At 42.6% G+C, this 27591-nt stretch overlaps 1 protein-coding gene across 2 annotated transcripts in view; it reads left to right on the forward strand.

The window, feature by feature from the left end:
- LOC147899798 (phytyl ester synthase 1, chloroplastic-like) overlaps window positions 1-26878 on the forward strand; it is a 74007-nt gene extending 47129 nt beyond the window's left edge. The window contains exons 6-9 of one of the 2 annotated variants that reach the window (XM_087377485.1): window positions 669-775; window positions 18408-18529; window positions 26375-26483; window positions 26615-26878. In XM_087377485.1, the coding sequence (XP_087233611.1) occupies window positions 669-775; window positions 18408-18529; window positions 26375-26483; window positions 26615-26698 (422 nt within the window). In that variant the 3' untranslated portion in view covers window positions 26699-26878. Of the gene's footprint in view, window positions 1-668; window positions 776-18407; window positions 18530-25712; window positions 25820-26374; window positions 26484-26614 lie in introns of those variants that run through there. The other variant, XM_087377486.1, reaches the window with a different exon arrangement.
- Window positions 26879-27591: the final 713 nt, after the last annotated feature.

The following is a 27591-nucleotide window of genomic DNA, read 5'->3' on the forward strand; positions in this document are numbered from 1 at the left end:
GCGCGACCAGCAGCAGCCAGTCGGGCTGAAGGGGGGGGCGCAACGCGAGCGGGCTGAAGGGGGGGCTCGACCACCAGGGTGCACCTGCAGCAGCCAGACGGGCTGAAGGGAGGCGCAACGTGAGCGGGCAAGGGGGGGCGACCTGAGCAGGGGGCGCTGCCAAGGGAAGCTTGCGCGGCCAAGGCAGCAGAGCACTGCCAAGGGAGCAGGTCGCGGCCAAAAGGGTAGGGCGCTGCCAAGGGTGGGTGATGGCGACAGACAGTGGCGGGGGGCAGCAACAGACGGAGCTCCTCCAAGATCCTCCAAGATCGGTCCTGCGGTGTTTCATGCTTTTTTAAGATACACACATTTCAATAATCAAGTGAGTTGATGAATACTATCCAAAGCAATCAATGTGATATAATCATTTCAATAATCAACTGAGTTACGGAAAATGGTATTACTATTTCTTCTAAGCATTTGTTGGCTTTGAGAGCATCTTGCCAGAATTGTATATTTTTCCCGATTTTCTTTTAGAATCTCCACCTCTATATTCAATTATAATGGATATCCTGGTCTCTTTTCGACTTTCCATTTTTGAATTTCCCTCAATTAGGAAAATTTGAGATAAAAATAAACGCGAGTTGGGCTAGCATTCCTGAAACATTTGTCTTGTCTGTAATTTGTAGGCGATCCAGTTTTGATGGCCTTGGAAAGGGTTGACAGTGGTTTGCCACTGTGGGAAAGATTGCAACAACTGAGAGACAGCCTCATTGACTTGCTACCTACTCTCTCTGTTTGTCTCTCTCTCTCTCTCTCTCTCTCTCTCTCTCTCTGTGTGTGTCTCTCTCTCTCACACACTTTTTTTTAGTGAAATCTTATATTTCTGCGTGGGAAACCCAAAAGAGGTAAAAACCCACCAATAAGTACAAAGGAAAAATTTACAAGTAAAGCCTTAGAGCAAAAGTCATGAGGCAGCGAAGTAAAAAGTTACATATCAAGTTGGAGGAGGATCAAACACAACATCCTCCAGCTTTAGATTATTGCTTTGTAAAAACTGATGTAGCGAAGAAACCACACCATCAATAAAAACAAGTTGTTTTTTGCCCTTGTGATTCTTCTTAATATAAGCCGGCACCCGAAATTTCTGAATCAGGGTCAAAAACCTGTTGTAACATGGGATGAAAAGAATCCAGTGAAAGGGCACATCTGCATCCCAAACAGAAGAAGACTCTGGCACAGGCATCAGAGGCAAAGGAGCTAGATCAACATCTGTATCCTCCGACAAAGGAGCTGCATCTGATAAAGCAAGACTCAACATGTCAGCTTCACTCCGAGGATCAACCTGAGAAAGAGCATGGGGCATCCTATATGATCCCCTCTGCAAGGGGCACCCATATCCTGAAGAGAAGGAGGCTGATGATGCTCAACAGGAGTCGGAGCCTGAACTTCTTCAGCAAGAGAAAGATTGACCTGTGATTTTTTACACACACACACACACACACACTTTTTTAATAGTGAAATCTTATATTTTTGTGTGGGAAACCTCAAAAAGAGGTAAAAACCCACCAAATAAGTACAAGAAAAATATTTACAAGTAAAGCCTCAGAGCGTAAAAAGTTACATATCAAGCTGGAGGAGGATCAAACACAACATCCTCCAGCTTCAAATTATTGCTCTATAAAAACTGATGTAGTGATGAAACCACACCATCAATAAAAACCAGTTGTTTTTTGCCCTTGTGATTCTTCTTGATATAGGCTGGTACCTGAAATTTTTGAATCATAGGGTCAAAAACCTGTTGTAACATGGAATGAAAAGATTTCAGTAAAAAAGGCCCTTCTGCATCCCGAACAGAAGAAGACTCTGGCACAAGCATCAGAGGCAAAGGAGCTAGATCAACATCTGTATTCTCCGACGAAAGAGCTGCATCTGATAAAGCAGGACTCGGCATTTCAGCTTCACTTCGAGGATCAACCTGAGAAAGAGCACGTGCAGCATCCTGTATGATCCCCTCTGCAAGGGGCACATCCATATCTAGAGGAGGAGGAGGCTGATGATGCTCAACGGGAGTCAGACTTCTTCAGCAAGAGAAAGATTAGCCTGTGATTTTTCTACCTTCCTCCAGTAATGCTTCGGAGCAGTAAAAGAAGGCTTATCCAGTAAAGCCTTAGCAGAAACCGGAGGAGAAGGAAGAGTAAACTTTACTGTTGAAGAAGGAGCAGGAGGAGTGGTCATGGAAGCTGAAGGGCAAGCACGCGCAAAATGACCAACCTGCTGGCACCGATAACATGCTGTAGGAAAAGAGGCAAAATGCAGCCTTGTGTTCATCGGATGAGCAAATCCAAATCAAGATCCAGAGTAGAGGGCACGGGCTGCATCATATCCCATAAAATACAAAGGCGAACATCCCGAGTAGCTTGCAAAAATTCCTGTCTCGGAACATGTAGAGGCCTTCCCAAAAAAACTGCAAGAGTAGGAAGATGCTGAAGAAGAGGCAGAGGCAAGGGTAATCCAGACTAGACAGTGAGTCAGAAGAGAGGCTAACGGATCAAAGAGTTGGATCCCAGGGCATCACATAAGCAAAGAAACCAGCCCCATGAATACCAGCATAACTGACAAGTCGCTTCACCACATTAGTCAAAGAGCAGTGGGCATAATAAAAACCTTTGCCCAGAAAGAGAAAGGAGGAAAGGCAATCGTGACCAACTGCAACTTCAGCCCAAGGACAAAGTTGAGCTGCAGATAAAACCCTGCCCATAAAGTAGAGACAGACCCCAAACTGTTGAGCCTGTCGAAGATCGGAAACTAGAAGGGCAGAGTCCAAAGAACAAACAAGTTGTGAACCCAATGAAGGAACATTTGTGACAAAAACAAAACACATCTGGCGAAGAAGGTCCAGTTGAAGGGAAGACGAAGGACCATCCATGATATCCAACTTTGCCGATTTAACCAAGGTGGAAGGAGGCAAACCGCCACGCTTCCGCCGAAAGAAGACACGTGCAGGAGGAGCAGAGGCAGAAGGGGGAGCTAAAGCAGAGCAAACGAAAGAGCCATCTGTCGGAGCAGTAGGAAGAGGGGAGGAAGAGACATCAGGAAAAGACTGTACAAGACCTGGCATGAGAAGAGCAAAAGGCTGCAGAGACAGAGGCGAAGGCGAATTTGGTACGGAATCTGGCTGTACGGACATGGGAGCAGGTACAGAAGAAGGAAAAGAATGGGTAAAGAAACCTATACCGAGGGGGGAGCCTGTACGGACGATTGTACAGTAGGTACGGCCTACGTAAGGGTAAAGAAGAGGCAAGTGCAGACGGAAGATGTACAGGGGCTAACAAATGGGGTAGGGATGCAGGCGCAACAGCAGTAGTAGGTTGGGGGCAAGGTACAGGGACGGGTGAGGGAGGGGCTGAGCTCGCCATCGCTCACACACTCTACACACACACCACACACACACCTCTCTCTCTCTCTCTCTCCCTCTCTCTCTCTCTCACACACTTTTTTGTGAGAAGAAAGCTTTTATTTCTATATAATAATTACATTCATAGCTGCTTCAAAAAACGAAGTAGCTACTACTCAAGAAAAGATCTCAGTATAGGCTGTATACACATCCTGATCAATCAAACGAGTCTGAAAACAATCGTAGAATGATTGTTGCAGAGATCATTTGAAAAAAAGAAAGGATGAAAATAGTGGATCACCAAAGACTCTATGATTTCTATCCATCCATAAAGTCCATAGGGTCCAATATCGCACCCATATAAAAAATAAATCAAAACCCTGTCTCTGTTGATGAAATCCAAACAACCAGAAAAATCTGCCAAAAGTAACAGTAGGAAATCGTTGTCGAAGCCTCTGTCTGATGAGAGCAATGAAATCAGAAGTATTTGGACAGGACCAAAAGATGTGGAGCATTGATTCAGTAGAGTGCGAGCATCTGTGGCAAACAGCTGAAGCAATATGTCTGTGTGCGAGTAACTGTCCAGATGGAAAAATGCCAAGGAGAACTCGCCATAGAAAAAGCTGTTGTCGAAGAGGGACTTTGTAATGCCAAAGGAGACGCAGCCTTTTTCTCCACCACTTCATTGGACGATCCATATGCCAAACAATATTTGCTCTGTCACACACACACTTTCTTTCTTTTTTTCTTTCTCTCTCTCTCTCTCTCACACACACACACACACACACACATTCTTTCTTTTTTTCAGTGAAAACTTTGAATGCTTTACATTACAAGAAAGCTATCCCAAAACTAGGAAGCTGAAAAAGTACATCAAGAGAAAACCTCCATGTAGAACAAATATACATCACTCACACACACACACACACACACAATAATTTTGATTAGTAAATGTATCTCACACACACATACTTTTTTTGGTAAAATCCAGTGTATTTATATTCTCATAAATTTACAAGATGGGAAGTCCCCCACACACTGACATTAGACTCCAAAAGAGAGCCCAATGGAAAAACTCAAAAACAAGTAGAGAACACTTCAAGGCTAGTAGCATCCAAGTCCTTGCAGCAAAACTGTCATATAAGGATTGCTTGAGGGACATTCTGAAGAAAATATATGCTTGAGGAAACTGTTGACCCATCCTAGAATGCAGTCTCTATGTCCAAATGGTCCATAGTACCCAAAAGCGAGTCCAGTGAAAGAAGAGGAGGAATGGAGACATCTGAGATGAGAGGCATCCAAACATCCAGAAAAGTTTCCCAAATCTGATAGAGGGAAACGGAAGCCGCAGCAAATGAGAAATATGAGTGATCAATATGCGAGAGTGTGGGCAAGACCATAATAGGTGAGGAACTGTTTCACAGTGATGAGAACAACGGGGGCAGGAAGGGGAAGCAATGTGGCGTGCTGCCAATTTCGCCCCAATGGAAAAAGCTCCCACTATACATCTCCAAAAGAAAAGCCTCTGTTTCAATGGAAATTCGGCTTTTCAGATTTTCATGAGTCGTGATTGCCACCAAGATAGAAGCCTATCCAAATTCCAAAGAGTGTTGGCATGCCTGTCAATCCACGGCGGTGGAAGAAGAAATCTGTAGACCTTCGAGGAGGTCAGATTGTGCATTGAGAGCGTATGGGTAGCAGGAGGTAAGGAAGTCAAATTCCAGTCCAGTAATCTGTCCTGTACAAACAGTGGAGGAACCCGAACAAATGGCTGCAACATAGTTGAAAGTATTCTCCAAATGGACCTATGATGCAGACCCAAGGAGAATATCCTGCAAGCTTGTGGAAATGAAAGCATACAACCTTGTTGATCCACAACATCGCCAACAAATCTTATGCCCAATTTCATGAGATTGTATGCTTTAATAGGTGCCTGTAAAGCGAGAGGCAATTCAAACACCTTGCTCCAATGGATGCTTTCCAAGCGAAAAGAATTACCATGATGAGAAGAAGCACCTGTCCATTTTGCATATGAGAGAATTCTCTTCCAATCATGAATAAAAGAATAGGGCAACCAGGAATTTTCCCCTAAAATGTGGTCATGACTGCTTCCCAATGATCTGTAATCCAATGCCCATATGCATGAGACGCCATGTTTCCACACATAGCTGCTAACATAATAGCCCATGGCTGTTTTTGCTGAAAAAAATCAGCAATCATAGTGCTCTTTCTTGCCAACATATGAACCTGGAGATTGAGAATATTCAGCCCCCCATGAGTCTTGGGTGAACAAATAGACTGCATAGGTAGTAGTCGCAAAGCCTTTTTATGAGATTTGCTTTTCCAAAATATCTCCATAGCCTGGGACATATAGGAAGCCAAATGCTTGAAAGACCAGGGAAGAAGAGGCAAATAAAATTGCACATATGCCATAATGATGCAGTGTACTATCCGAAGTCGAACATGTAGGGGCCAAGTGGACAAATGCCAGTATTCCAGCTTCTTGTTGATCTTTTGAAGCACCCATTTGAGCTGTTGTTGCGGGGTAATATTCCAGCCAATGGGGTAGCCTAGATGCCTCACAATAGTGTGGGAAGAGATAATGTGGCCTGGCCAGAGAAGTGCAATCAGCTTCTTTCAAAGCTAGAAGTTTTGATTTCTGAAGATTTGCAGTCCAGCAGCTATGCCAAAGTCATTCAGTGTATGCATCAAGTGAGAAAGGTCACTTTGAGAATTCCTGGGCATAAAGTATGAATCATCAGCATATGCCTGTGCAAGAAATGACTGTGCCTCTGGAATTTGCAAGCCATGAGGCTGTCCTGTATCTGCAAGATAGTCCATATGCAACAGTAACAGATGGGTAGCAATGGCATGCAGTAAAGAACTAAGAGGGCAACCCTGTCTCACTGAGCGGCTCATAGTCCAGGTTCTTGACAACCCACCACCAAGCAAGCACTGTGCCGTGGCCTGAGAATAGAGCCAGTAGATGATATGGACGAGCCGAGGGTTGCATTTTTCAACTTAATGTCTAAAAGATGTTTTCCTTATATGTTTCTCATGTTTTTTACTTTTTATCCAATTGATGGAATTAATTCTATGGCTCAATTATTGATGGGACTTTTTAATCCAAATACACACACACACGCACACACATTTTTTTTGAAATGCATAACCTTTATAATACAGTGAGCAGTTCCCAGAAAAAGAACACACTAATACATCAAAAAATGTTACTATAAGACATGTAAGCAGTTTTAAATAATGAAAATTTGATACTTTATTCACTATATGACAAATATACATCATAGTCTATGTAATCAGTTTATAGACAATCAAAAAATGGTTGCTCTGCAAGGAGCGTCTGAAAAAAGAGAAAGTAGAAAAAGTAGGATCACCAAAGACTCTATGATTTCTATCTTTCCATAGAGTCGATAGTGCCCCGTAATGAACCCATGTGAAGAACAATTCAAACTCTTGTCTGCATAGGTGAATCCCAAGAACCAAGAAATGCTTCCCGAAGGTAGAAGTAGGAAATCTTGCTCTCAAACGCTGGCGAAGAAGTCCCAAGAAATTACAGGTGTGTGGACAATGCCAAAGGAGATGAGGCACAGATTCCCGTGGAGCCATACATCTGTGACAAACAGCTAGAGCAATATGTCTTCGTGTCAAGGGCTGTCCGAATGAAAGAACCCCTAGTAGCAACCGCCACAAGAAAACCTATTGTCAAAGAGGAACTTTTTTTTTTGGTGCAAAAAAGAGACTTCTATTAAGTATTAAAGAAAACCGTTAGAGCAAGCTCCATACGAGAATACGGGATACACCATGCAATGCATGAAAAGCTCAAGAGCCAAAAGGAAAGGATTGGGGCTGATAGTGCCATCTCAATCCGGTAGCAACCTCCGAGAAAAAGGGAGAACCCCTCACTCGAAGAAATACAGTCCTCCTAGAAGAGGCTGCCCGTGAAGGGCCCTGCATGCTAGCCCATATGGCTATCAAAGTGTGAACCGTGTCACTCCAAATACCCGTGAACACCTGTGATGGGTGTATCTGGGTGTCATCCAAGGCCTCTGTGCATTTGGCTCTCCAAATGTGCCAAGAGGAAATGCTAGCCAAAATCTCCCAAGAGGTGTCCACTAAAACATGTGAAGCTCTGAAAGGAATATGTGGTACATCCTGAAGAGAGCAGGGCTCTATCACCTGATAGCAGATTGAGAGTGCCCAAGAAGAAGGCTCACCCTCATAAAACACTTGGGGCCCAGTAAGGGATAACCATTTGACTGAGCCCCAAGTCATGAAGAAAGGGGAAGTACGGCCAGGAAGAAGAACCTTGGTGATGTAAGGACCAATCAATCAGGCAATATGTAAGCTCCAACCTGGGAATTGGTAAAAATGAATGAAGCATCTGAAAAAGAATGTGCCAAAGGGGAATTCCCAAGCCAGACTTTCTAGCCGCCAAAGGAAAGGGCAATAAAGTATCATCATCATGAAGTACATCACTAACAACAATGATGCCTTCAGATGAAACAAAATACGAGCGCCTAGGTTTCCTCAAAGCAAGAGGGTTGATCAAACACCTTTCACCAGTGCACGTTCTCCGCACGCAAGGAATTGCCATCCAGAGAGTCACAACCATTCCATTTGAGATGAGAAAGAATCTCCTTCCAGGTTAATAGCAGTTTAGAAACAAAAGGATAGCCTTTAAGTGTGCCATCAATATTACCTAGAATGAAGTCTCACGGAGTGGGATGCCAATGCCCAAAAGTAGGAGTATTCAATTGCAAAAGTAAATGAGACATCATAGCAGCCCAAGGCTGATCACCCTATAAAAATTGCAGCATCATTTTTCCCTTGTGAGCCAAAATATGGATACGAATATTCAATATGTTCAACCACCATGCATCTTTGGGGAACTTTGATGCTGCATAGAGAGTAATATGATATTCTTACGGCCATGCTTTGAGCACCAGAAAGTCTCCCTAATGGTGGACATGAAAGAAGAAATGTCTTTTTTATCAAACATTATCAAATGTAAGAAAATTTGAATACAAGCCTCCAAAATTGATTGCACAATTCAAAGCCGAACATGAAGAGGCCAAGTGGCTAATTTCCAATATTCCAATTTCTTCCTGAGCTTTGCAAGCACCCAATCTATTTACTGATGGCGAGTGATGTTTCATCCCAAAGGATATTCAAGATGTCACACGGGCTGATTGGGCAAGACAATTTCTCCCAGCCAGAATAATCTATGCCAATCCTTAGCATGCAAGGGCAGAAGCTTAGACTTTTGAAAGTTCATATGCAAACCAGCAGGAATCCCATACAAGGATAAAGCCTTCATGAGTTGCAAAAGATCAGATTTGTGTTCATGGGAGTGAAGAACGAATCATCAGCATAAGCTTGCGCGATCATGGGAGTTCTTTGATGTATGTGTAGACCATGTAAGACATCTGTAGCCACAAGATGATCAATATAGCAAAGCATCGGATAAGTAGCTATGGCATAAAGCAAAGCACTTAGAGAACATCCCTGTCTCACTAATTTATATATAGTCCACTCATCAAAAACATCACACTTAGAGGACATCCCTGTCTCACTAATTTATATAAAGTCCACTCATCAAAAACATCTCCCAATAAGATGCACGTGCCTTTACTATCACTGTATAACCAGTAAATAACATGCTGCAAGATGAAATCCCATTGTAAAGTATCAAATGCTTTAGCAATGTCCACTTATGAAATCCCATTGTTGCTTTAGCAACGTCCACTTGTAGCAAGAGTACATTCTGCTTGGTGTATTTTGCATATTCTATCCCAACATAAGCATTTGCAATATTATCAATGATGCGTCTACGAGAAACCAAGCCATATTGGGTAGGTTGTAGACCATCATGAGGGAAACCTTTTAAATCTGTCAATCACCACCATTTTTGCAATCATTTTATAAATGACTGGCATGAGTGTAATAGGCCTCCAATCAGCAAATGATTCACAAGATGCTTCTTGGGAACTAGTTTAACTAGCCCTTTCTGCCAAGCATGTGGCCATGTACTGATTTTGCCAGGCAATATTAATCATTTTTAACAAAACATGCTTAAGGGCATCCCAGTAGGCCAAAAAGAACTCTACTATAAGATCTTCCCAGCCCGGGGATTTCCATTTACCACATGACTTCAAGAAGGTATTTCAAGTTGAAGAGCCTAATTAGGAGTAATAATGGGAGAAACATGCTGTAGTAACTACCTTCTTGCCAACAAAACCTCTTGCGAAGAGGACTCCAGACTCCCAAACCGTAGAGAAAAATGATCAACACATGCTTGAGCAAGTTGTGCGTGTGATGAAGTCCAAAAACCATTAGATGTCAAAACCCAAGATATATTCTAAACACACACACACTTTTTTTTGTGAGAAGAAATATTTTATTGCTGTAAAATAATTACATTCATAGCTACTTCAAAAGCGGAGTAACTACTACTCAACTGAAAATCTCAGTGTAAGTTGTATATACATCATGATCAATCAAATGAGTCTGAAAGCAATCATAAAACAATTGCCGCAGAGATCATTTGAAAAAAACCAAAGATGGGAAAGTAGGATCACCAAAGACTCTAAACACACACTTTTTTTTTGTAAAACCAAGATACTTATATTATAAAACATTCATTTACATCCAGGCCGTGCTCAAAATAGAGCTACAGCCCTATCCATCAGAAATAGTAAAAAAAAAGTTGAATACAAGAAACATCCAAATCTTCCTCATGTAAGGCATTATATAAAGACTGCCTTAACGAGGCTCTGAAAAACTCATAAGGATGCTGAAGAGGAGAATTCAGATATGCTTGGATGCGCTACAGCCAGAGGGTCCATAAGGCCCAGTATCTGATCCAGTGGAAGAAGAGAGAATACTGTGACAAAGAAGCTGATAGTTTGCCATACATCCAGAAAAACCTGTAGAACCTGTGTGCTGGAAATCTGAGAGATAAAAAATAGGAGATTCTATCTAAAAGGTCTCTGGAATATGAACAAAACCACAATAAATGCGGAATACTCTCCGATGCAAGGTGACATCTTGGACAGAGAGGTGAAGCTATTCGTCGTTTAGCCAATTTCACTCCCACTGGGAGAATACCAACAATACATCTCCATAGGAATAGTCTTTGCTTCAATGGCATTTTCAACTTCCATATCATTTGCAATCTTCCTTTCCACCAAGCTAATGATTTGTTCAGATGCCATAAAGAATTAGCATGATGGGCAATCCAAGGAGGAGGTAATATTAATCTATAAGCCTGTATAGATGTCAATGACTACAAAGGCTTAGAAGAAATGCTTGGACTTGAAGACTGAAGGTGCCAATCTTGAAGCCTGTCACTGCCATTCAATGTCGGAATCGGAACCAGAGGAAGTAGGAGATCAGCAATAGCTTTCCAAATAGGTCTATGATGCATTGCCAGGTTGTATTGTCTACATGCTGCTGGAAAAGGGAGAATATTTCCTTGCATATCTACAACGTCATCAATGAACCGGATACCCATTTTCATAAGATTGTAAGCTCTGATGGGTTGTTGAACAGCAAGGGGAGAGGAAAACACAGCACTCCAATGAATACTCTCCAATCTGAGTGATGATGCTAGAGAAGCAGGATGAGGAGACCATTTGATGTGAGAGAGTACTTGCTTCCAATCCTGAATCAAGGAATTAGAAAATGGACAACCAGGGATTTTACCTTGAAATTTTCCAAGTACTACTTCCGATGGATCTACTATCCAATGTCCATAAGCATCATGTGTGCGCATTTGACCACACAAAATTGCTAGCATAATAGACCAAGGCTACTCTTGTTGAAAGAATGTTTTGAGCATAGTGATCTTTCTTGCCAACACGTGATATTTGATGTTTATTATATTCAAACCACCATGCATTCTGGGTGAGCAAAGCAAGTCCATTTTGAGCAACCGTAAAGCTTTTTTATGAAGCTTGGTTTTCCAAAAAATCTCCATGGCTTGAGACATAAAAGATGAGAGATCTCGAGATGACCAATGTAATAGAGGAAGGTAGAACTGGACATAAGCTAGAACAATAGACTGGACAATTCGAAGCCGTACATGCAGAGGCCATGTGGAAATCTTCCAATATTGTAATTTGTCCTGAATTTTGTTGAACACCCACAACATTTGTTGCTTATTACTGATTTTCCAGCCAATAGGATAACCCAAATGTCTTACTATATTTTCCGGTTGAATAATCTGGCCTGGCCACAGAATAGCATGCCAATCACAAAGCTTGAGAGGCAAGAGTTTTGATTTCTGAAAATTAATTTTAAGACCAGCTGCCAACCCAAAATCTGAAAGGGTATCCATCAAGAGGCGAATCTCCAATGGACTGTTCTTTAGCATGAAGAATGAATCATCTGCATAGTCCTGCGCTATGAAGGGTCGTGAACCAGAAATCTGAAGCCCCTCTAGCTGTCCAGTATCAACCATGTGATCCATATAAAGAAGCAAAGGATGTGAAGCGATGGCATAAAGCAAGGCACTGAGAGAACATCCTTGTCGAACCGAACGTTCGAGAGTCCAAGACTCAGACAAATGTTTCCCTATAAAGCATTGTGCAGTAGAATTTGAATAAAGCCAATATACCCTTCATTTCTGGCCAAAAGGCTTCGAAAAATTCAACTGTCAGACCATCCCAGCCAGGGGATTTATGTTTACCCAAATGCTTAAGGGCTTCATCCAATTCATCATCTGAAAAAGACATTTCCAGCATTGAGGCTTTTTGCGGGGAGACAATGGGAGAAACAAGCTCAGTAAATCTGTTACGAGCCAATGCGACCTGAGGTGCAGAAGAAGATGGCTGAGAATAAAGGAGCTGAAAATGATCCAGACATTGTTTTTCAAGCTGAGAGAGAGACTGGGTCCAGAGACCAATCTGATTTCCTTACCCTCATGATAGATTGGCTTTGTCTGTGTGCATGTAAGTTCCGAAAAAAAGATTTAGAGGAACAGCCCTTATCTAGCATAGGTTTAACTCTGGCCCTAATCTGCCATTTAGACAGCTTGCGTTTGTCATTGGCATCAATTATAGAGGAAGCACAAGATAATAAATGCTGCTCAGAATCAGATAGAGATCTTTGATGACTAATCTGTACAAGATACTGCTTGTATGATTTTGCCCACTGGATATGCTGTCTGGTTTCTGCCAAGTACCATCTTCCATATTCCTTGATGACATTTTGAATATGATGTATGAAAGAGATCCAAGCAAATTCCGGATCCTCCTGAGCATGGGATAGCAATGGCCTGCAAGCCAGTCTGATCATATGCTGAAATTTTTCGTGAGAAAGATAGAATTGATTAACCTGTAAATTTCTGACTGAAGAGAGCTGCAAGTCATCCAGAGGCATACCAAAAGAAAGGGTGAGCCAAAGTGGAGTGTGATCAGATAATTGTTGTGAATAATCAGTCCACATCTGACATGTATATTCAGCATATTGCTGAGCATGAATGAGATAAAATCTATCAAGCCTGGCCCAATAATCTGTAAAAGCATTATGATGATATGTAAATCCCATCACTGAAGGATGAGTTGCTGTCCATAAATCTGCAAATCGAAGTGATGATGTCATGTGTTCCCATTGCTGGATTTCAGAGGGCAGCATATGTGATTTATGCGTGGTATTGTCCTTCCAGTGAGGAGAATTGTTGAAATCGCCACAAAGTAGAGCATTAGAGGACCAAGGATATTGCTGTATGGAGTTCCACATTTGAGCTCTGGAAGCTGAATTTTGAGAGGCATACAAAGATCCTATTTCAAAAATCTCTCCATTGATCATACATTGGATAATCATCCATCGTCCACCTAGATCATTATATGCTATCAAGGGTTGCAGATCATGTCTGGCTAAAATGCACAGCCCAGAGAATTGTTCCGATCCTGAATAGAATATATCATATCCTGAAAAAAACCCATGCTGTCCAGCAAAAAAATGCTGATTATGCTCTTGGAGACATACAACATCCGGATGAGTTGTATTTATATAATGCCAGAGAAGCCTCCATTTATTCTGGTTGCAGAGGCCCTGTATATTATAGGAAAAACATTTAAGAGAAGCACACATGAAAATATATACAAGAGAATGATCGGTCCTCCAAAAGAGCGGGAGGCCTCAAGCCTCTGCCATTGCCACAGGGTCTTGCTGACCCTCAGCTTCCAATTCCCTGATAATATCATCTTCTTCACAAAGGGGAAGACCCTTCTTGACTGCATTGACCCAAGCCTTTGAGATGGGGCTGCTTGAAGAGGTAGAAGATTGTCCTGGAGAAGGAGCAGAGGCATCCCAATTACGAGATTGGAGAGGTCTTTGTTTGAGGGGCACCGTCTTCTTTGCACTCTGCCATCCCTCATGAGATGATGAAATATTTTCTCCTAACTTGCTTTTGCCTTTATCCTTATTTTGAGCTGAATTGGCCTGGCTCCCTGTATGAACTGAAGGCTTTGCTCCTTTAGCTTCAATCTTTTCCACATATGTCTTCTGACCTCCTTTATTAGATGGCAGAGAAATAGCAGCTGGAGGAGGTGGATGAAGGATAGAAGGACACTCCGAAGCAAGATGCCCAAATTTGTGACAAGAAAAACAAGCTCCAGCAAAAATGCCCCATTTTAAGGTGAAATATTTCTTGCCCAAATTAACACCCTCAATCTCAACTGCAATAGAAGAAGGGGTCGGTCTATCAGTATCCCATAAGATGCAAAAATGATTTTTATTACCTGTTGGACGAGGGGGACAGATCACTTGTCCCAATGTCATAGCTAAACCTGGAAGCTCTGTTCTCATATAATCTGGAAAATCAACCACTTCAACCCATACAGGGCAATGATGCTTGATGAGGTTCTGATAGTCCTTATTGGGGGACCAGGGCATGATATGCACCATCTGGCGACCAAAAAATAAAGGGGACATTTCCAGCATCTTTTGTTTTGTCAAAGCATCCAAAAGATGAACTTCATAAAATCCTCGGGAGGCAAAATAGACTCCTTCTACAAAGCATCCACCTAGGAGAGAATTCACCCATTGTCCCACATCATTAGCAGAGGGAATTTTGCCTGGGAAAAAGATGATAACTGCAGTTTGAGAAAGCTTCTTCAAAGGTTGCACAAGAGATGGCAGCTTCATTTTGTAAGTGAGTTCCGGAGCAGGTTGAATCCAGTCCCTTCTGCTTTGTTGAAAATCATCATTCAGCATATCAAACACATAGGAAGCATCTTCAGAAGAAGGAGCTATGGGGGAAGAGGCTTCCCTGAATTGTCTTTTGGGTTCAGGAGAGAGGGCTCTCTTGACATAGAACTTGTTTGATTCTGCCATGGCAGCTAAGGGATTCAACAGATATGAAACAGCAAAGAGCGTGCTGAGCACAAAGAAAGGGAGGCAGACTGTACGGAGGTAGACCTGACGCACTGTACGGTGGCACAAAGAAAGACAGAATTGTACGGACAAAAGGAGAGATTGCAAGTCAAACTGTACGGGACTGCTGACAGGCTGTACGGGAAAGCAGACCGTGCACGGAAGATTCAGTGAACTATAAAGGAAATAGTACGGGAACAGTACGGACAGCTATACGGGAAAGTACGGAGAAGATGTACGGAATTTGAGACGGAGGACTGCGCTGAAAAGTACGGACGATCTGTACGGTTATTAGAGAAGGGGAACTGCCGGTACAAACTGACGTAAGATGGAGCAGATTCCTGACGGAAGCTTCGTACGGAAATCGTAGTGGTACGGAGAGCAACACACATCCCCCCACCCCCACCCACTCACCCATCTTTTTTGACACACACACACACACACACATTTTGTTTATGCAATCCATAAACTTTATATTACAGTGAGCAGTTCCCAGAAAAGAAACATGCTAATACATCAAAAAATGTGATATAAGACATGTAAGCAGAAGCATCTAACTAACGAGCACGCGTGCGCACACACACACACACACGCCCCCTTTTTTTTTTTAAGATTGCAATGCATTATAATTCACAGTAGCTTCCCCTACCATCATCATAATCACATCAGCCATAGAGCAGACTCCTTCGAAACTAATAAAGTAAGAACGTTTGGGTTCCTGTAAAGCCAATGGAGTGTGAAAGGCCTTTGACCAATGTATACCTTCAGCCCGGCCCTGCAAATGAGTCATGGCCATGCCATTTCAAGTGGAAAAGGATATGCTTCCAATCAAAAAACATTTTGGAGACCAAAGGACAACCTTTGATCTTGCCATCAATAGAGCCAAGTAGAAAATCCCACTGAGTTTGCTGCTAGTAACCAAAAGTAGAGGTATTGATTTGTGAAAGCAAATAGCACATCATGGCTGCCCAAGGTTGATCACCTTGCATAAATTGCAGCATCATTTTGCCCTTATGAGCAAGAATATGCAGGTGAATGTTGAGAATATTTAAACCCCCATGAATCTTTGGCGAACAGAGACGTTGCACTGAAAGCAATCTCAAACTTTTCCGGCCATATTTGGACATAATGGCCGACACAAACCATGTAAGATCTCCCTTGCCAAACATTATTATTGGCAGGTAAAATTGAATGTATGCCACCAAAATAGATTGGACTAATCTTAGGCAAACATGCAACAGCCAAGTTGCCAATTTCCAGTATTCAAGTTGTTTCTTCAATTTTGCAAGTACCCAGTTAGTTTGTTGACGACGAGTGATCCTCCATCCGAAAGGATATTTAAGGTGGCAATTTTCAGTATTCAAGTTTTTTCCTCAATTTTGCACAAGTACCCAATCAGTTTGTTAACGACGAGTGATCTCCAGCCCAAAATATATTTAAGATGGCGAACTAACTGAGTAGGCGGAACAATTTTCCCCGGCCATAAAAGATTATGCCAGTCTTTGGAATGCAATGGTAACAGCTTGGACTTCTGAAAATTCACATTTAGACCAACAACCCTGCCATATAATGCTAGAGCATGCATATGGGAAGAAAGATCCCTCTCAATATTCTTTGGAGTAAAAGAAGAATCATCAACATATGCTTGAGCAATCATGGTGGGACTCCCATGAATTTCCAATCCATGCAACATGCATGTAGCCACAAGATGATCCATGTATTGAAGCATTGGTCGTGGCAATCACATACAACAACGCACTAAGTGGACATCCCTGGCAGACCAAACAAGGGAGAGTCTAATTTTTTGAAATATTTTAAACAATATACAAATAGCTTTACTATCATTGTATAGCCAGTAAATAACATTTTGCATTTCCTTAGAGTTAACATCAAAGACCAAGGCATCCCTGTCGAGTCACTGTAGGCCCACAACTTAAAGGGGTACCCTGATCTTGAAAGGGCTCTTAGCCATGTGTCACGAGAGTGAAATCTGTCACCCAGATGAACCCACTCCAGGGGTATGGCTGCATAATCTGCTAGTTTCTCCTTGCACTCCCTCTGAGGTGACTTGCTAACTGGAAAAAGGCATCAATCTAGCACTCCAACTTAGACAATGCCGCTTTCAATTCTTGAGTAAAAGGAAGATCCAGCTATGTCTTCTCATAGGAAAGAATTGGTCGAACATTTCAAAGGAAAATATTCAGGGCACCTCGAAAGTAAAATATTAGGAGGGGCTGCAAACTATCAGAATAATATTTTTGCACCACATCATCAAGTTGTTACATGTTCATCGTCCATGAGCCATTTTGATGCAACACCCAATGCAAAGAATGCATGCAGCGGGAAGCATGAAGACTTTTGAAGAGCAGCCTGTGTCCTGCATGGTTTCTGATGATGATTCTCAACCAAGCAATGAAGAGCAACAAACAACACTTTTTTTGTTTTTGGTAAAATATGCACATGTGCACACATATCTATGTGTATACATACATATTTATATGTAGGTGTATATATGCACACTCCTTTGGCTTTTGAGGTATGTAGCTCCAAGCCCCCATAGATTTAGCTAGGTGGACCTTAAGGTGCTAGATGTGAGGGTGTTACTCGATCTTTTGTCCACATTGCGGACTGGCCCTAATAAGACTTAGACACAAATGCATGTAGACATTCACCAAGCTCCGCATCCTAGGGGAGCTCTTCTCGTGGTGAGGGGGCTGCTGTAAAGATCCACCTATGAGAAGGCTGCTAGTGGCATCTTATCTTCGGGATGTTCTAGAGTAGACCTTAGAAGGAGTTCTGATCTTAGGGGGAGGCCTTGTACAATAAGCTTGCCCAGGGGGGATCAGCTCCGCATCTTTGTGTCGATAATGGCTAATCATCCCTCGGAATGAGGCAAGATTACTATCTTCCAAGCTACTCTAGCCCTGGTTTCATGTATGCTATCTGATCTTGAAAAAATTTATGTACCAGTCATCTATGGTAGCCCATGCAGTTAAAAATCGGAACTCAAGTACGAAATCTGACAATGAAGCTCTCTAGGGATGGAGTACCTATTTCTCTGTGAATATATGAACTAGAAGCTCCTCCTCTCAATGGATCAGGAGGTCTGTCCCAATCAATGCTGCCTCCTATGATTATAGAAAATATACCAGAGTTCTATGACAAAGAGGAACAACGAAGGGGCTGGAAGGCAGCCTTGACATAGTGAGCACGTGAGAGAAAGGGCCTCCCTTGTGTGGCCTGCAATGAGAAGCTGATTGGAGCTGTCTGCATATAATAAAGAGACCTCTTGATCCACCACGTTGAAAATCCAATTGTTTACATGGTTCCTTCCAGGAATTCAGCTTTGTGTACTCCTTGAAATCCAGGATAGGGATGAGAAGAGGCCGATTCTCCTGTTTTAGCCTAGTCAATGTCCTCCTAGAAGGTGAAAATGTTGTCCAAAAGTGTGTTCATGTTTTGTAGCTTGGAAGTTGTATTTCTGCAATAAACAAAAACAAAAAGATTCTTGTGCACGTCATAATTAGGTTGGGTGTGGGATGGTCTAGTAACTGAACATGATGTATTTTACGAGCTTCATATTGTTTTGTGTGTCCAAGGTTGACTAAATCAATGACTGCATGCCTTACAGAATCTTGCAGATATCATTCCTAAGGATGCCTTAGTCTGGAAACTGAGATTACTGGAATCTGCTGCAGCATACACAAACTCTCGTCTTCATGCTGTTGAGGCTGAAGTCTTGATTCTTGCAAGGTACAAAAAGCTGATCCTTTTGATTATAAGCATGAATATGTAAATGCACAAGACCATAATATTAATTGTACAAGAACTTTGTTGAATGAAGGTTAAGAACCTTTCGTTAATGCCATTCTTAATGTATATTTAGATGTTTCCTTGTCATGAGGGTTTGTCAGCATTTCATCATTTATACAAATTCATGTACTCGTCCTCGGTATGGTTAACACAATTATTTCTACAAGGACGAGGTGTGAGGGAGTGCTGCAGATAAATTCGTAGCCTGGATTGTGTTCTTGCCAAGCAGCTTGTACTGCATTCTTTTATCTGGGGAGCATGTTTTTATTCATGGAGAAGGAAGTAGGCTCCTCTTCTGGCAACAAGGTGAGATCTTTGTGAAAAGTTGGACATCAAAAGCCTTTTGTGATTTGAATAGTCTCCTTGCACCAAAGGAGTTCCAAAATTTGGGCATCTAAAAATAAGTCAGCACATGGACTGTATATCTTTGGGTGTTTGAGCTCAGCAGCAGATCACGACTCGCGATGATGAGGCATCTGCTGTGAGTGAAGAAGAGGAGAGCATACTACGCGAACACAATTGCCTCTCTTCACGTGTGAATCCTATTGTTTATGTGTCCTATCACCTCATTAAGGTCAGAAGCAATGCTCCTCTATAAAAGGGAGACTTCCTTGTGAACTCTTAAACAGACTCATGTGGATGCAACAAATGACTGCTAGTGAAGTTGAACAAGAAAAAGTTTAGTGACAACAATTCAAAATCTCTCATAAGGTTGATCTAGGATGTTAAAGTCATCTATTCTCTATGTTTTGTGAAGGGGGCGGATATAGTATCTACTCTCACATAGCTCTTTTTTCTCAAGGTTTGTTTCCAACAAATCATCAATCTTATCATTGTCTCCCCTACCATTGTGGCCTTTCTTCTCCATTATCACAATACTTATTGTTGTTATTGTTTTGTGATACTACTCACCACCTTTTAAGAGTCAACATGGAAATTTGAAATAGATGCTCATTCAACCATAGAGAAACCATTCTCATTAACACCTATGATGTTTCGAGGAGCATCTGACACACCCTCAAATAGTTTATGGAAACCATGTTACTTCTTCTTGTTCCAAGAGATATTTTCATTGTTAGTGTTGCAATGCCAAGGAGCCGGTAAGGGAAGTGTAGCACAACGTACTAATGAATTGAGTGAGGCTTGTAGTACTCTAAATTGTGCGAAGGTGGATCCAATGTTTCTTAAAGTTTTATGACTTGTGCTGCAAAGTTGCTCTCTCTGAACATAAGATTAATATGTTACTTGCTTGACATCAATATCCCTACTTGTACTAGCCTTTTCATTTGAATCTGAGACATATACTAGCAACCTTGTTAGGTGGGTCAAAACTCTCTGAGATACCCTGAGTGTATCTTTTTGCAGGTCTTAGGGATTCCCAACATCTGTTTCCCACAGCTTCTCTGTATTGAGTTCTTTTTAAGTCTACAATTAAACAATACAATGCATTGTAGACCCATTTGCTTGCCCCTCCTGCTACTGCTTTATTGTGACGAAGTGATCAACTATGGATTGATTTTAGCATGTGTGCGTGCGCAAGAGAGACTCTCTCTCTCACACACACACACACACACATTTTTTTTAAAAGTGAAATCTTATGTCTTTGTGGGAACACACACACTTTTTTTTTAGTGAAAATTTTTTGATTGATTATATTACAAGAGTAGCGATCTCAAAAACGAGGTAGCCGAAATTACATCAGCTGAAAATCTCAGTGTATGCTAGATATACATCATGATCTATGCAGAGCGTCTGCAAGCAATCAAAGAAAGATTGCTACAGAGAACGCTTAAAAAAGCCAAACAAGGAAAATATAGGATCGCTAAAGACTTTACAGTTCCTATCTATCCATAAAGTCCAGAGTGCCCAATAGCGAACCCAAACAAAGAAAAGATGAAACTCCGGTCTGGGTAGATGAAAACCAAGGAGCTAGAAAGACTTCCCAAAAGGAACAGTCGGGAATCTCGCTCGCAGGCGCTGCCGAAGAAGATCAATGAACTCACGAGAACATGGACAAAACCTGAGGCATAGTCTCTTGAGAACTCAAACATCTGTGGCAACGAGCAGGAGCAATGTGCCTACGAGCCAACATCTGTCCAAATGGAAAAATGCCTAGAAGCACTCGCTAAAAGAAAACTTGTTGCCAAAGAGGAGTTTTGTAGGCCCAAAGCTGTTGTAATCTCTTTCTCCACCACTTGGCTAGGCGATGCATTCGCCAAATAGAATTGCCTTTCTCTGAAACCCAAGGTTGAGGCAAAAGTATTTTATATAATGCAGGCACCGTAATCTGAGATAGCCTCAAAGGGTGAGAAGAGGACCCTGGAGAAGTCAAGGCCCAATTCTCCAACCTGTCCTGAAGTTCCAAAGGAAGAATCGGGACAAAAGGCAAAAGCATATATGCAATTCTTTGCCACAAAGCACGATAATGAGAGCCCAAGCCATACCATGTAGTTGCCAGAGAAAAAGGTAGCATAGAGCCATCATCATGAATAACATCAGCAACAAAAGTGATGCCCTTAAAAGAAACAAAGTAGGGGCCAGGTTCTTGTAAATCCAGTGGAGACTGAAAAACTATCGACCAGTGAATGTTTTCAGCTCGCAAATAATTACCCAGCAAAGATTGTCGACCATGCCATTCCAGATGAGAGAGGACATGCTTCGAATCAAGAAGCAAACTGGAGACCAAAGGGCAGCCAGGCAAAGTGCTATCGATGCGACCAAATAAGAAATCTCAGTAATTGGTTTGCCAGTGACCAAAGGCAGAAATATGGATATGTGTGACTAGAGATCAAATCATAAGAGCCCAAGGCTGATCACCTTGCAGAAATTGCAGCAACATAGAGATTTGGTCCCCAACAGTAGACCAGATTAGAGGGTTCTGCATCTCAGCCTTCCAAGCAATAGCCCCCAAGGTCTTTGAGTAGGATGAGCTCACCACAAGTCATGTAGTGTGGATGGGTCTCCGGGTTGGTGAGTCTAGTATCGAGATCAGGTGATTGCTTTACATAACACACATGAGGATGCCCTAGTCTTTGATGTTTCTTCGGGGGGCAGGCTGTCCAGATCCACAGATCGTATTTTGTTGGAGGTACCGTTTCAGCCAGTCATGATAGTGGGCTTCATGGAGCATGGCTCTCTTTCACAGTGGTACTTGGATCCTGACCCGCTACTTATTGGCCTGGGCTCATGGAGGCTGTGGCTCTATGGAGGTGTACCAATTAAGTTTTTGCAGTGGGACCCTAGGGAATGGGAGTGGATAGATGAAGGGCACTTATAAATAGTGTAATAGGTCTCCAATCAGTGATAAAATCAGAAATCTGCTTCGTAGGAAGGAGCTTTACCAGTCCCTTTTTCCATGACACGGGCATTTGCTAATTTTCCCAAGCTAAATTAGCCATTTGCAATAGAGGGAATTTGAGGCTATCCCAGAATGCAAGAAAGAATTCAACAATGAGGTCAAATACGAGGAGAAGTGCTGCACACAAAAATCAGCAAGTTCAGAGCGAGATGAAGACCAAGAACCATGAGGCATCCGGACTCGACAAATATTTGCAACCTATCGTTTGTAATGCAAACTTTTGAAAAATTGCTTCAAAGAGCAGCCTTTATCCAAAAAAGCCTTTTGTCGAGATTGGGTTTCCCATTTAGCAAGCTTTCTTCGATCATTTGATTGGAGACTGAATTTGACTTGACGTAAGTGCATGCTTTCATGCGAAGACAAAGGCCGAAGGTGACTTATCTTAGTCTAGCAAGTGAGTTTAGCATGCACAACAATCTCCCGTGTGGCTCGCATAAATGATTTACCATAATCCCGAATCAGAGTTTGCATTCGAGCAACAAAAGCCTGCCATGCATAATTCAGATAAAAAAGCATTTGAGAAGAGAGAGGCTGAATGGCATCAGAGACCATAGCTTTAAAATCAACATGTTCCAGATAATTGTTATTCATCAATAAAAGCCTTCTGCAAGGCAATATGTCATCAGGAAAATCATGCATGGAGAGCCTCAACCAAAGAGGTGCATGATGAGAATACGTGAAGGCATGATCAACACAAAGTTGATGAGTAAAGGCATCACAATGCTATGGATCAACATGATACCATCTGTCCAGGCGTGCCTGATAGGAAGATTGAGCATTGTGTTGAAAGGTATAGCCTGGGAGTGTGGGCTGTAATTCCTTCCAAAGATCCACCAAACGCAACTAAACCAAAAAGTCAGACCATGTCTCCTATTCAGAAGCCAACATATGAGAGTGGCCCGAAGTATTATCTCCCGGTTGCGGAGCATTGTGCATTGTTGAAATCACCACAGATGAATGCATAGTGTCTCCACGGATAATTATGCATGGCATCCCAAATCAATGCTCGACCATTGGAAGATTGAGAAGCATAAATCGATGCAAATTCAAATATTTCTCCTTGAAACAGGCATTGCATTATAATCCATCTACCATGGCGATCATTGAGAGCCACAACAGGTTGAAGATCATGCCTCACCAAAAAAGCCACTCCAGAGAAAGAGTGCTCTCCAGCATAGAAAATATCATAACCAGTAAAATGTCACTTGTGACCAGCAAACATGTGTTGATTATGTTCCTACAAAGCCACTATGTCTGGCTGCAATTGTCTGATACCACTTTCTATGATTACACAAACCCTATACATTGAGTGTAATGCATTTGATGTAGTCAAGCATATTTATAGCTATGGGACAGCTATGTACAACAATAAACAAACTGACTATGTCTGCATCTCTGCCTCAATATCTGGACCTCTGCTCTGAGAAGAGGAATCAGCCTGAGGGGAAGACAGTAGAGCAGCAACGTCCTCTTTTGGGAAGAGGGTACGATTGGCAGTGACTGCAGCCAAGTCAAACCAATGCCAGAGTTTTCAGCTGGTGTCTTGGCCTGTGAAGATATACTATTCCAAGTCCTGGATGGGAGAGGTCTCCTAGGAAAGAGAACTTTGTAAGGAGTTTGCCATCCTTCATCCAAATTTTTATCCTTCACCAGAGACGGAGAGGCCGAAGGAATGGAAAGAGGAGCAGTAGCATTCGAGACAATCGGGGCTTTTCCTTTGTCTTGAACAGCAAAAAACCTGTTTTACCCCTTTGTTTTTTACTACAAAAGAGGCATTGGCATTCTTACTCTAAGGCGGAACCATTTCAGCTTGTACTAGAATCCTAGGAGGTCATTGTGAATTTATATGCCCAAATTGCTTGCATTCAAAGCAAGCACCTACAAACAGCCCCCATTTCAGCTTGTAGAAAGCACTTCCCATGGAAACATCATTGATAGTAGCTGAATAAGAAGCCGGTGTGGGATTATTTGTGTCCCACAAAATGCAAAAGAGATTTGAATTGCCATTTGGTCTTGGTGGACAAACCACCTTACCAAGAGAGGCTGCAATTTTTGGCAATAGAGAAGCCGTGCACTGAGGAAAATCCACAACTTCTACCCATATAGGGCAACGATGCCGAATCAATGCCTGATAATCCTTGGTAGGAGACCAGGGCAATACATGGAGCATCTGCTGCTGACCATAGAAGAACGGGGAGTGCTCCATCAAAATCTGTCTGTGCTCTTCATTAGCCATTATCACTTCAAAAAAAACCCTCGCTGCATAATGCACTTTCTTGACATAGCAACCACCCAAGGTTCTAGTCAACCAATTGCCAACATCTGCAGCAGTAGGCATCCGTCCTGGAAAGAAAATACTGATGGCATGTTTGGCATAATCCTTCACAGGGTTGAAGATATCATCTACCTCGATCATGATACCTGTGATAGGAACCGGATCATTCCAACTTTTCCTTGTATCCTCACAGCCCTCATGCATTACTTCATATACCACAGCCACCCCCCTGGAGCCTTTGTACTCCGCTATCTCTCCTCAACTCCCTCCTATGAGCTTACTCCCACGTGTATCCTGTTACTGTGGGCAGCCCTCTCTCTGGGATCTCATGTGTCTCAGTGTAAAAGATCATCTCTCTATTATTGTATGTCTCCGAGAGACCTCTTAGGTCAGACCATAGTGCGCCATTACAATTACCTACTGCTATTTTCAGTCTGGTGTGTACACACGTCCTCTGGGCTAAACACCGTCATAATTCCCCATCTTCTTTCTCTCCTCTGTCTACCCTTTCTCTGATGATCACTTTGCCATCTCTGTAGGCAGCCCACTTTCCTGCTTCTCTTGCTGCCATTACTCATACCATTCCCCCTCTCCTATGTTCCTGTTGTAGGAGAGTGAGGTCATCATTTAAGTATATTTTTGTCCCTTTCAAAGTTGTTCTCACACTCATGAGGATGGATCTATCCATGGCAGTCCGGAGTTTCAGCACTAAAGGTCTTGTGGGTGTCTCCGCCTTGCCTACCCTCCAGGCTATCTCACATGTGAGATTGACTCCCATCTTGGTGAATAAAACTTGCGCATCTGCCATTGGAGTATCTCCTATTGTCAAGCCTCTTACCAACACGTTCAGAGCTTTGCTGGTCCTCCTTTTCTCTTCCTCGAGAGCCCCAGAAATGAATTCCTTCTTAGAGGCTGCTGCTCCCTTTTTAACCATAGCCGTCCATTCAAGAATCTCCTCTTTCCCTTTAGTAATCTGTTGTGTAGTTTCTGCATGTTTGCCATTCATTGTGGCCTGCATGGCAGCCATCTCTCTCTTGAGGGTTGCATTTTCTGCTCCAAGTTCCTCCATGGCTTTGCAGCCCCCTTCTGAGGTCACCTGCGTGTCTCTCATTTGCTGTAGTTCAGTCCCTAATGCATGTACCTTGTCTTGGAGGTTGGTTCTAACGGTTTCGCACCCTTCTTTCTCTCTTGTCTACATGAGCCTTCTCAGCCACATTAAAGCCACATAGGTGGCCTCCAAACTGTCGTTCCTCTCAATTAATGCAAGGCATATTTTTTTGAGGCAAACCAATACCTCATTTGTGAACTGTCCCTGATGATAAGAGGGCTACCATGGCATTGTCTAGGGCTTGTTTTCCCCACGTGTCTTCTAAAAAGCCTCCTGTTGGCATCTTGTTTGGATGTCTTAGCTCCTTCTTGCAGTCTTGAATCTCTTCACTTGGAACCCATATTTGTTGATCTCATTTCCCCGCCTTGGTTTCTGTTTGCAGGTCCTTCAAATGTGACTGATCATCTTGTGGGTGGGAGTCGAGGGGCTAACACAGTCCTATGTATCTCATGGAGGCTAAAGGCCCTGGCGCAGATTCACAAAGGCCTATATAGGCCTTGGCGCAGGTAGTAGCAGCTCACGAGGGGGCTAAGGGGCACTTGATTTAGGTACAACAGTTCGAGGGAGGGCCTGGAGTCCTTGGCACAGACAGCAGCAGCTCACAGGGGGGCCTGGAGGCCCTGGCGCAGACAGTAGAGATCACAGGGGCACTGGGAGTCATGGTGCAAGAAAGGTGCCTATAGCTAGGCATCTGGTTTGGCAGAGGACCGGCGGTAGCAAGACCACAAGGTGGGCTTGGGCTTGGGCGCAATGGACAGCAGCAGTAGCGCGGCGATGGTGCAGCAGCAAGAAAACAAGGTGGGCTTGGGCTTGGGCTTGGGCGCAATGGACAGCAGTAGTAGAGCGGCGATGGCGCAACAGTAGCAGCAATAGGGTGGCAATGGCGCGACAACAGGGCGATGGTGCGATAGCAGCAGCAGGGTGGGCGATGGCTCACGGGGGGGGGATGGGGGGCACACAGAGAGAGAGAGAGAGAGAGAGAGAGAGAGAGAGAGAGAGAGAGATCATATTTAATCTCTATTGTTTATCTACCAATTGTTCTAGTGGGAAGGACCAGATGCTGCCTAGTGCAGAAGAAGCAAGCCGATTGAATAAGCTTTTGAAGAATTGCAGAGCCCAATACTTCAACAACAATGGACACACTCTGCTTCTGGTTAGATATGAATGTACTAGGAATTTTATTTCAAAGCATACACTACGTAGTTTGAATATAAGTTTTTGTTCTTTTTCCAAGGTGTCAAATAGCTATCAGACCATAATATGTGAAAGTTACCTTGACTGCAGGAAAAAAGTTTTCAGCTGGCAAGTGTGATAACAGCAGGTGGACTGTACCGGAATTCGAGAAAATTTGACAACTACAATATCTAGACAAGCTTAACTACAGTATATACGTAATGGTGTTTCCTCTGAAGTTTTGAAGGTCTACTTTTATATCTTTTCTAAGCTGCATTGTAGTTTGATACAAGTTGCTTTACATGGATATTCCATGGTTTTGTAAATTTATTTGAAGTTTGATTTGCAGGATATACCATATTTGAGTTTATTTATTTTGTCTACACACATCCAGATTTGCTGATAATAATAATAGTGTTTTTGTCAAACAAGCAAATAATATCACCGCAACAAATATACTTCCAAAATTTAGGGGATGTTATGATGCTATTTGAAAGAGCTGTGACATGCTGCATTTTTTCTACATAGGGGCCTCATCCATATTTTGCATGGAAATATTGATAGCAAATGTCACCTAAAGCATCACTCTAGGAGTGGAGCTTGGCCTACATATCATTAGACAGGTGTAAGTAACTCCACACCTATAGAAGACGCAACCAAAGTCCACAACTCAAAGAGAAGTAGGGACTAAACTAGTGGCCAAAGCCACTGCAATTTGGATTTTCCTTGGCTTTAAGATCCAAAGGCCAAAGGTCCATTAACACTGTAGGATTTTCTCCCAAGTGAAAACCATTGTCCATAAATCTGTAATGCAGCTCAACGACATGTCCAATGAAAACACAGAGAACACACCACTGTTGTAGTCCCCCAAAAACTACAAGGTGGCTAAATCCACAGTAAGCCATATAAGCACAGAGCAATTATGAGTCCAGTTCTGATTGATACACACAATCGGAAATCAGACAGAGGCCTTTGTCTAGACATTCAACTGCACTGAAAGCTGCAAGCATCTGATGGTGAATCCAATTAATAGCGACAGCTGATACCCTGGTAGAATGACATGTTGAAGCGCGCTTCCTATATGTCCC

Source organism: Dipteris shenzhenensis, chromosome 7 (genome assembly GCF_047967505.1).
Source record: "Dipteris shenzhenensis isolate YYH24624 ecotype China chromosome 7, Dip_SZ_1.0, whole genome shotgun sequence".
In the NCBI taxonomy this organism is placed as follows: Eukaryota; Viridiplantae; Streptophyta; class Polypodiopsida; order Gleicheniales; family Dipteridaceae; genus Dipteris; species Dipteris shenzhenensis.